The sequence below is a fragment of the Aulonocara stuartgranti genome (genome assembly GCF_965226115.1).
Source record: "Aulonocara stuartgranti genome assembly, chromosome: 18".
NCBI lineage: Eukaryota > Metazoa > Chordata > Actinopteri > Cichliformes > Cichlidae > Aulonocara > Aulonocara stuartgranti.
Genome location: NC_138954.1, coordinates 24,587,165 through 24,598,313, shown reverse-complemented (window position 1 = coordinate 24,598,313; position 11,149 = coordinate 24,587,165). Strand labels below are relative to the sequence as shown.

The 11,149-nt window shown below is 43.4% G+C and overlaps 1 protein-coding gene across 2 annotated transcripts; it reads left to right on the top strand.

Annotated features, from left to right (window-relative positions):
* Positions 1 to 16: 16 nt before the first annotated feature.
* On the top strand, positions 17 to 11,057 carry rpap2 (RNA polymerase II associated protein 2). 2 transcript variants are annotated; one of them, XM_082513774.1, is made up of 12 exons: positions 17 to 98; positions 292 to 337; positions 464 to 578; positions 1,796 to 1,894; positions 1,989 to 2,054; positions 2,155 to 2,243; positions 2,350 to 2,385; positions 2,470 to 3,508; positions 3,603 to 3,706; positions 3,903 to 3,983; positions 5,805 to 5,873; positions 10,863 to 11,057. In XM_082513774.1, the coding sequence occupies exons 1-12, from the start codon at positions 56 to 58 to the stop codon at positions 11,005 to 11,007; spliced, it is 1,932 nt and encodes a 643-aa protein (XP_082369900.1). In that variant the 5' UTR covers positions 17 to 55; the 3' UTR covers positions 11,008 to 11,057. The 2 variants fall into 2 exon arrangements, with proteins under 2 accessions (XP_082369900.1, XP_082369901.1); XM_082513775.1 differs by lacking the exon at positions 17 to 98 and adding an exon at positions 145 to 211.
* The last annotated feature ends 92 nt before the right edge of the window (positions 11,058 to 11,149 follow it).

Below are 11,149 nucleotides of genomic sequence, written 5' to 3'. Positions count from 1 at the left end.
CGTAGATGGAGATACGTCACAGGTCAAAGTTGAAAGTGTAGAAAACAGAAACAGCATGGAGATGGATGAGAGAAGAAGGAGCGGGAGCTCCAAAAAGGGTTCGTTAAAAGCCTGTTTTTTGTTTCTCGGGTTTTAGAGAGGTGTTTACAGCGTTGTGGAGGGTTACACGGATCTCAGAGCGCTCACAGCTGGCTTGTGTAGCCGTTGGTTGGTTGGTAGAGTAACGACATCTCTTCCTTCAGAGATTCGTTTAACTCGTATATTCAATTTTTTTTGTTGTTTGTGAGGCAGGTGGGAAACGTGTCAAAGCACTCGCCGCGGAGGAAGAAGCGAGAAGGTGAGAAACCCCTACTCCACCAGGACATCTCTACTGGACGCTTCAGCTGCACCAGTAATCATTACCAAACATTTGTTGGTTGTGGAGTAAACACAGACACTTCTTCACGTGTGTGCTTTGTGTCAGGAGAGAGGAGCTGAAGGAGAAGCTGAGGGAGAAGTTGGAGCTGGAGAAGAGAGCTTTGAAGGTGGTGGAGCGGCTCCTGGACGACAGTGTGGCTGAGGACTTCCTAGTGGACTGTGTATGTGTCACCGGTGACTTTAGACAGGGCACAAGCTTTAGGCAAACCAGGAGACGAAGTCTTTCCTCACTGCTCTCACGCACAGGTCCTGTTACCCTTACATCACTGCCAAGCCTCTGTCATACTAAACCCGTCTCTTTTATTCACACACCATGTCTGCCACGATTAATTAGAATCTCACAGTCTCAGAACATGGCCCAATCTGCAGTTTCCAGGGTTTATAATTGCCATGACATCCCTATGATTGAGGTTTTGCTATTGGCCCAGTATAACGCAGCCTGGCTCTAGCATGCTATTTAGACTTGTTAGGAATTTGAATACACCGCCTCACTGGTAGCAGTGCCATTGCCTCACAGCAACAAGGACCTGAGGAGTATGCTAAGTTCACTACAGCCAGGCTTTGTTTGCGTTAGCTGTTGACAAAGCTTAAAACCCCAGTCGGAGATAATGGACATCATTATGATGGTTATCACCTTTCTTTAACTAGGTTTGTTGTTACGGGATGTCATATTCTACTCTTCTTCCACACAGAATGATCCCTGTGAATGCTGTCTAATCAGACTCTATAAGGTTATAAGGATAAAATGCTGTCAAAAGTCTCTAACGAACAGCAAAAATATTACAATAAAATGCAAAACTGTTACAGACAACGCAAGATATTAATGCTATGGAAAAATGTCAATCATGGCATCTAGTGCTTAGAAGGATAAAATAAACAACGTAATGTATCCGGCATTAGTTACCATGGTGATGTAGCCAGGTGAAAAGAGAGACACTTTTGTGGCACAGAAAATTCTGACTTCAAGTTCGACATAACTCGCTAACCCATAATCTCATTCTGTAGTGCCTTTCTGTGTGGAGTTTGTTCCCCCTGTGTCTGTGTGGATTCCCTCCAGATACTCAGGCTTCCTGTCACAGACCAAATGCATCCATAATTGGTTAGCTGGTCGGAGCTGTGAATGGTTGCCTGTATCTGTGTGTTAGCTTTGTGATGGACTGGCAACCAGTCTAGGGTGGACTCTGCCTCTCACCCTATGGCAGCTGAGATACGCTGTGTAAACACACACTTTTTTTTTCCATTTCTGATGACAGACTTTAGATTACATGCAGGTTTTCTGTCAATATTCAGATAATTTAAAATGTCAAGCAATATTAATTTTACACAAATTTAAACCAGAGAAAAGCTGCAAAGTAACCGAGTTCTCTTTACTTCACAGGCCAAAATGATCACCCCAGCTAATTACAGAGATACTGTAGAGGAGAGGTCTATTGCTAAGCTGTGCGGTTATCCCATCTGTCCTAATAAACTGGGCAAGGTAAGGCCACTGATATTGCATTTTGTTTGCAAATAATAAACATCTCCATGTCTCATATGTGATGACTGAGTCTGTGGTGCTGTTCACTTTCTAGATCCCATCTCAACAATACAAAATTTCTACTAAGACCAATAAAGTGTATGACATCACAGAGCGCAAGGTGAGTGTTTCTACATGAAATAGTTTTTTTTTGTTTGTTTCTTACACTTGCCAGAATGCGCTTAAAGACACATTTTGGTCTTTGCTTCTTTTGTCTTTAGTGTTTTTGCAGTAATTTCTGCTACAAAGCCTCCAAAGCGTTTGAGCTACAAATACCAAAGACGCCTCTTTGGGTTGGGCAACATGAGAGGTGTGTGTGTGCTGCTTCTCATCTCTGTCCTAAATCACCTGATTGATCTAATCGTTGAATGCAGTGATGTTCTGTATAATGTCTTTGCTCCCTTTCTCTCTCTCAGTCCTCCTGAAATTAAGTTGTTGAAGCAAGGAGAACGGTACGTAATAAGTTTCGTGTTTAGTTTTCCATATTTAGCCTTATAAATAGAAAGACTGATCCAGGGTTACATGTGTGCATTCAGTGGGAGCTCTGGTGAGGAGGTGATGCTGTCTGAGAGGTGTCTAAAAGAGGAGGACGTCGAGAACCCTGTGGCTGCTCAGCACAAGGAGCTTCACGGCTCTCGGGATCATCCTGCTGGAGGCAGCCACAGTGATGTCAGTGACGACGAACATGAGCAGGACTTTGTCTCCAGCGTGGTCTCTCAGCAGCAGAGACCCCGGGTCCACTGGGGTGACCTGCCTAAATGCTCAGATGAGAATGAGAAAGGACAACAAAGGAATTCTGAAACAAGAAAGATAAACACCAAAGAGGGGAATGAAGAAAAGATCGAACCTCCTCAGAGTCAGAATACAGAGGAACAGAGAAGTATGATAGAAGATGAGGAAAGAAAAGAGGCAGACGTGCGTAAAACTGAAGTTACCGATGCTGAAAAACCCAAAGAGCGGCAGGTGACACATACGGACCAGGCGGCATCACAAGAGAGAGAGTTGTCTGAGCTTTCTGGTGTGGAAGAGACTACAGCTGAGATGAGCGTGTGCAGTTTATCGGAGACGGTAACTCACAGCGTTCCTCGCTCAAACCCTCCAACAGAAAGTAAACAAATTCCTGCCACTAATCAGAACAGCCACGGCCAGCAAGAGCTCAACATCACGCAGGTGGGTATGAGCAAGAGGGGGGCAGCTGGGCTGCGAGGTCTACTGAAGAACCACGCCGAAGTCAAACCTGACTCTGTACGGATGAATCTGCTCGATTGCCTAAAAAACACATTGAAGGAGTGGTGTACCGATGAGACGTTAACGTTCCTGTACGGCTCCGATCACTCCCTTGGTTCTCCCTATGCCGAGGTAAGAGAAGAAGAAGGCAAAGAGGAGTTGGATGAAGATGACCTTGAGGATGAGGTGACAGCCGACAACAGCGAGGACAAGAAGAGGCCGTCAGCTGCAGCTCCAAACTATGACACGCTGCGGAGGGAGACCCAGGATCTAGAGCTCCGGGTCAGGGAATTTTATAAGGGCACGTGGATTCTGCCTGACGAGAAAGAGGAGCCCAATAGAAAGCAGGTAAGTGCATATTAAAAGACTTGCTTTAAGAGTTTGAGTTTAAATTAGGTGAGCTCACAGAGTGAGTTTTGTTCTTAAACCGTCCCCACACCAGGTGACAGTCCAGGAAAGCATCAAGGATCCGGTCCTGCCGCTCGTTGACTCTCATGCTCAGAACCTCATCCAGAAACGAATCACAGTGGAGAAACTCTCCAGCTGGTGCGTGTTTGTCCTTTATTTCTTGGATGTGGCACACGGAGCTTTATTAATTTCTTTTCCTGGTTTTTCTTCAACAGCTGTGAAGGTCCCGTGAACCTCACTGCTGCACAGTTTGACATGGCTGCACATAATCATGATTTTCATGATCAGTTCATCTTAATTCTTTGCTCTCTTGTCTTGTGGTTGTGCTGTGCAGCCTCAGAAACATTGTAGGTCCACTGCATCTCACCATGATTGACATCACTACCGACCTGAACAACCTGGTGCGGACGTTCAGGTCAGTACACTACACACTCAGTCTGATATGTGCTGTCTGCTAGTCTGCCACCAGAAAGGGGAGACACACACACACACACACACACAGGAGAGGGGAGGCGAGGCAGGTGTGAGTTTATAGTGGATGAGCTCTAGAAATGTGTCAAAAATTGCTGTTAAATTTAATTCATGTTAAGGAAAGGAAACCTAGCATTGAAACTGTGCCTTGTTCTGTGGGTTCATATTAAGCTCAGAAACATAATAGTGAAACTTGATTGTTTGTATGTAACTGAATGGCAGTTTACTTTTGAACAGCTGCAGGATATAGACGTGTCCCGTTACCCTCTTTGTCATAAACCTAAATCTTTCACTTTTGCAAATTGGTGAGCTTTTGCACAACTATGAGCATTTATTATAGCCATGCCATACAACCCCAGCTGCAAAAAATGTTGGGATGCTGCGTAAAATGTAAATAAAAACAGAATGCAACCATTTCCAAATCTCACAAACACTGATTATACAAAGAATAGAAAACATATCAGGTGTCTAAACTGAGACATTTCACGATTATGTGAAAAATATTAGGATCAAGACTAAGCAGCTAGGGTATCATGTCAGACAAGAATGAGACACATGCCTCTTCCAAAAAGATGCTACACAGCAGTAAAAACGACTCTGTATTTGGACTCTATTCATAATTAACTGTTATCACACCACATTGGATCTACTGAGAAACACTGAAAATCAAGCTACATAGAACAGGAAACTAACTGATTAGTTATCTGTTGTGATTTCGATCTCCTCTTTTATCTCCTTGCATGAGCAAAACATGCCATGAATGTTCTTGGAATCACTCTTATTCTTCAGAAGAACTCAAAGAAATGAGTCTAACGTGTATTTAATGAGTTGATTTCATCTAAATTCCACAAAACACAGTTGTTTAGCTCTGCTTCCCCCTACAGGCACACATGAAGTATGACGAACAGTAGTTTTATTGACTCTTTAAAACTTGTACTTTTTTCATGTGATGGGGCTAAATGTCTGCTTCAAAGAGAATTATGTCTGTTTTCTGAGAAAGTGTTTTAATCTCCTGCACATCAAAATAAGTATTACGAAATGTCATATCTCACAGTGTGCCACACATGCCAGCATGCATGACACCAGGACTGGGTAGAATGAATTATTATATACGCTTGCTGTTTTTACTCAGTCAGCATAGCAGTATGGCTTCTGTTTCTCTATAAGAATGACAGAGCTCTGTTTTAAGAAAAAAATAGGGGGAGGGGGGGGGGGTTTAAACTTGTGCCAGAATTGAGCATTTCCTGCCTTAGACACACCCTGGATTGCCATTGGCTGCTTAGGATGTTTTCAACAGCCCTGCTGTTAAATCACTGTGTCTGTGATTTAAACGCACATCAGGCTATGGAGCAACACCGCCACGGCCCTGCTTCCGGGAATTGTCTTTGTGCTGTCAAGAGGCCCCAATAACAAGAGGCTCAAACCAAAGAAAATACACAGCGCTGGCAGAAAGACATAAATCATTGCTGCATGCAGTGTTTTTGGTTGTTGCTCTTGGTCTGTGCACAATTTATATTTCTATTATTTATATCTAGAATGAAGCATTTCTGCAGACTATCTGCAGAGGGACACAGATGTATGGTGACTGTGGCCCAGAACATATAGCGGGTTATGATTTGATGTCCAGCTGCTCCAGTCGGAATTCTGAAATGTCGATGGGCGAGATACTGGAACTGCTGTGCATCCTCCATAAAATGTGCACGCACGCGCGCGCACACACACACACACACACACTGTACTTAACAGTGGTGCTTTATGTTCACAGGTTCACCAACAAAAACATCATCCATAAAACTCCAGAGTGGACCCTCATAGCTGTGGTGCTTCTGCATCTGTAAGTTTTCTCTGTGTGTGTGTGTGTGTGTGTGTGTGTGTGTGTATACACACGTGTTTAAGTTTAATGTCAGCTGTCGAGCTGCTCCTCAGCAAGCCCGGTTGAACATTGGAGAGAAAAAAACATTGCAAGGAAATGAAGAACCATAGTTTCTCGGGAAATAGACCACGTCGGCCGTCTTTACCCGTGTGTGCAAATGTTTGCGTGCCTTGACAATGAGAAAAGTGTGTATTTAAAGTTTACTGTGCTGGTGTATGATAAGATTTATTCTTTTATTTTTTAATTTTTTTGTAAAACAAGCAAGAACCAGATTTCTAAGCAATAAATGAGCATTATAACGTATGACTGGGTGAAGATGACCCATATAGACACATACTGGATTTAACATTATGTTATTTCCAGTCTGGTGCATGAAGAGGTGCTTAAATCAGAGATGCAACAGCAATCTGCATTTTTAACACTGTTTGAAATTGAAAGAAAAGAATAAGAAGTCATCATGGTGCATTTGATAGACTGCTGTGTGCTTTGGCATAGTTTGGCACCTACCATATGGTCTGTGTGTGTTCGTGTGTATGTGTGTCTGTGTTGCTGGCAGTTCATGGACAGTTCCGTGCTGCTCCCGTCTAAGTACACAGAGACGCCTCATGGCCTTATCTGCACCTGATTACCTCTGTCCAGATCCGTGATGGAGGACAGAAGGCACACAGTTCCTGCGTATCCTTTATATTGCCCCGGGCAGGGAAACCTTTCACCTGACGCTGACGGCTGATTCTGATTTATTACTCCCTCAATGGTTCCTGGTCAGTTTGCTTTAATATCACGGCACACTGTGTGTCGTCTTGAACTTTAAAAGAAGTGTTGCACAGCTTTAGGTACTGTAGGGGATCTGCCACCAAGAGGCCTCTGAAACCTGCCCGACAGAAACTGTTGTGTAATTTTCAGGGAAATAAAGGGAATGAAATTCAACTTGTAAAACAGAACCAAGATTTCTCATCTGGGGTCTGAAGTGATTTTACTGTTGCAAAAAAAGAAAGATAAAAGGGTAAAAAGGTTAGTGAATGCTTTGGAATTACCAGGATTTCAGCACTGATTACTCACAAAGTGTGTTTGTCACATTGTGAATTATATGAAGCTCAGGCCGCCTTTTATGAGTAATCACTGCAGAAATCCTGGTAATTCCAAAGGGTTCACAGAGGGGTTTTGGGAACGGTGTCCATCTCTAATTCTGACAGTTGTTGTAATACATTTCCAGATTTGATTTTAAGAACGTACTGACTCCACTTCTGAACAGTCAACATTCATTTGTAAATATTACCCTTTCATTGGTCAGATGTGACACTGGTGCTCTATGATTTCATCGGTTTCCATCCTTCCATTCCTCCATCATGAATAATTTGGTGCGCTGTCTTATCTGTCTGCTGCACGGCAGCTGTGGAGCTAGTCTGGCTGCTATTGTTCAGCCCAGCTGAATAATGGATGCCCCCCCTGCAACACTAGACCCTGGGCTGAACCGGAGATTGACCAGGAGTGTACCTCCTTTCTGGTAAGGGCAGGTAGAGAGGCGTGGGTGGGGGAGGATGATGGAGGTTGGAGACAGATGACAGAGGGCTACAGACAGTGAGTTTAGTGTTGGAGGGAAATATTCTTGCACTAACTTGACAAATACTCTGTTTTTTGTACTGATACTGTGAATCTGGCTTCATGTCACTCATGACTTGTCTGAGCTGCGGTCTTAAGATTGAGCAAGTGGTTGAACAGATAAAGTCCATCTCGTTTAAATTGGTGGAAACTTTGACCGTCTAACCTGATAAAAGATGAATCTCACTGTGTAATTTTCCATGTTACTGAAGGCATTTCCCAAATAGAAACACATTTATTTACCTTTTTTTTTTTTTTTTTTTTTTTTTTAAAATTCAATAATTATTTACTTTTGATTTATTTCAAAAACAGTGGACAGTAAAACACTGGAGCCTCTCCAGCTGTCGTAGGGTGAGAGACCCACGATGGGCCGGTTGCCGGTCCATCACAGAGGCAACAAGCATCCGCGCTCACATTAACACCTGCAGTAAAATGTTGAGTCACCACTTAGCCGATCATGAATTTTGTTGGATTGTGGGAGGAAACCCGGAGCGCTCGTGGAAACAACCCACACGAGCACAGGGAGCACCCACGTGATCGGCGGATTTGAACCCAGGACTTTCTTGCTGTGAGGCACAGCGGTTGTTTTTTGTTTGTTTTTAAACAAATATACAGTGGGGCAAAAAAGTATTTAGTCAGCCACCGATTGCGCAAGTTCCCCCACTTAAAATGATGACAGAGGTCAGTAATTTGCACCAGAGGTACACTTCAACTGTGAGAGACAGAATGTGAAAAAAAAATCCATGAATTCACATGGTAGGATTTGTAAAGAATTTATTCGTAAATCAGGGTGGAAAATAAGTATTTGGTCACCTCAAACAAGGAAAATCTCTGGCTCTCACAGACCTGTAACGTCTTCTGTAAGAAGCTTTTCTGTCCCCCACTCGTTACCTGTATGAATGGCACCTGTTTGAACTCATCATCTGTATAAAAGACACCTGTCCACAGCCTCAAACAGTCAGACTCCAAACTCCGCCATGGCCAAGACCAAAGAGCTTTCGAAGGACACCAGGAAAAGTATTGTAGACCTGCACCAGACTGGGAAGAGTGAATCTACAATAGGCAAGCAGCTTGGTGTGAAAAAATCAACTGTGGGAGCAATCATCAGAAAATGGAAGACATACAAGACCACTGATAATCTCCCTCGATCTGGGGCTCCACGCAAGATCTCATCCCGTGGGGTCAAAATGATCATGAGAACGGTGAGCAAAGATCCCAGAACCACACGGGGGGACCTGGTGAATGACCTGCAGAGAGCTGGGACCAAAGTAACAAAGGTCACCATCAGTAACACACTACAACGGCAGGGAATCAAATCCCGCAGTGCCAGACGTGTTCCGCTGCTGAAGCCAGTGCATGTCCAGGCCCGTCTGAAGTTTGCCAGAGAGCACATGGATGATACAGCAGAGGATTGGGAGAATGTCATGTGGTCAGATGAAACCAAAGTAGAACTTTTTGGTATAAACTCAACTCGTCGTGTTTGGAGGAAGAAGAATACTGAGTTGCATCCCAAGAACACCATACCTACTGTGAAGCATGGGGGTGGAAACATCATGCTATGGGGCTGTTTTTCTGCCAAGGGGACAGGACGACTGATCCGTGTTAAGGACAGAATGAATGGGGCCATGTATCGTGAGATTTTGAGCCAAAACCTCCTTCCATCAATGAGAACTTTGAAGATGAAACGAGGCTGGGTCTTCCAACATGACAATGATCCAAAACACACCGCCCGGGCAACAAAGGAGTGGCTCCGTAAGAAGCATTTGAAAGTCCTGGAGTGGCCTAGCCAGTCTCCAGACCTCAACCCCATAGAAAATCTGTGGCGGGAGTTGAAAGTCCGTGTTGCTCGGCGACAGCCCCAAAACATCACTGCTCTCGAGAAGATCTGCATGGAGGAATGGGCCAAAATACCAGCTACTGTGTGTGCAAACCTGGTAAAGACCTATAGTAAACGTTTGACCTCTGTTATTGCCAACAAAGGTTATGTTACAAAGTATTGAGTTGTATTTTTGTTATTGACCAAATACTTATTTTCCACCCTGATTTACGAATAAATTCTTTACAAATCCTACCATGTGGATTCATGGATTTTTTTTTTTCACATTCTGTCTCTCACAGTTGAAGTGTACCTCTGGTGCAAATTACTGACCTCTGTCATCATTTTAGGTGGGGGAACTTGCACAATCGGTGGCTGACTAAATACTTTTTTGCCCCACTGTATGCTCATTTTGATGACGCAACACTGAAAGTCAAATTTGTTAGGCGTTCAGCTACTCAACAATTCAGAGCCTCTTTTGTCCTTATTTGGTTTCATAATGGGCCAAATGAGCCAGTTTAGGCTCTTTTGTTAGCGATGCTGTTATAGTGCATGCATATGTGGCTTTGCTGACACAAGCGAGGCCTTGCTGGGAAAAACAGCACCTTGATGGCAGCATACCTGTTTATGTCTCTCAGCATTAATGGGCCTTCAGACATGCACACGTTCCCCCTGCATGTGCGTCCTTTTGAGCAGCCTGGAAGCTTCCACTTCTCTTTAGCCGACGTCTAGTTTTGTTTTTTGCTGTATTTTGTTTTCTGTGTGATTAATAATAATATGCACAGACGCCACTTATCAGTATGCCTCTCAGCAACCCCCACACTACAGCAAAGCTGAACATACACTCCTTTTACAGTGACTCAGCAGAGACTGAGCATTATTATGTTCACGAAAGTAGGATTGACCACACGGCAGTATCAGCTTGTGTCATATGAATATACACGACAGTGTTGGCCCAAGGCGCTGTGTGATTTTCTTTTTTCTTTTTGTAGACATACGCTGTGAAGTGTTTAAAATCTATTCTCTCATGTCGGTCTCTTTCTGCTTGACATTCAGAGCTCATCTTTACAGCTCTAAAAATGTAGTCGATGGCCAGATTTTAAATTGTGTGTGTGTGTGTGTGTGAGAACACTTTCATGAATAAAAAAAGCAGGATATTTTTCTGCCTCAGGTCTGCAATAATTCTATTTGACCCGATCACTTTGCTGAGGAAAAACTCTATAAATAAAACTTTCGAGTTCGTTTTATTCAACAAATTTTATCTGTATGAGTCAGCAACCGCTGCTTTCTCATAGCACCGGCACCTTGGCGAAGAGAGGCCTGTGTGAGAACATGGCTTAAATAAGAACTGACTGCTAACTTTACACATCACGCTATTGAAGGCTGAACATGTCGTCTTTTACTTTTAGGGTAGTCATTATAATGCTTACAGATCCCTTTTGTAATTTCGAAGAACTGGGTTGCGTTTGTGTTGGAAGATAAGTCGCCCATTTAGTGTTGAGTTGGTTTGAATTTGTTGGTTTTTCACATTTCAGGTTGTCAGAGGTGTCTCCGTTGGTGCGAGAAGCCCTGAAGACTTCGGCATCTGTGGAGTATTTGAACACGCTGATGGTGGAGCTGGGTCTGCAGGAGCAGGACCTTCTGAATTTGGTCCAGCTGTTTAAATCCCCTGCGCACTGACATGGATACGGATAAAGCAATAAAACTGCACTCTTTGACTGTGTGACAAATGTTTGTTTGTTTGTTCTATTGTTTTCTGGATTGTCTGTTTCCACAAAATAAATGTATCAATAATAATAATAATAATAATAGTAGTAGTAGT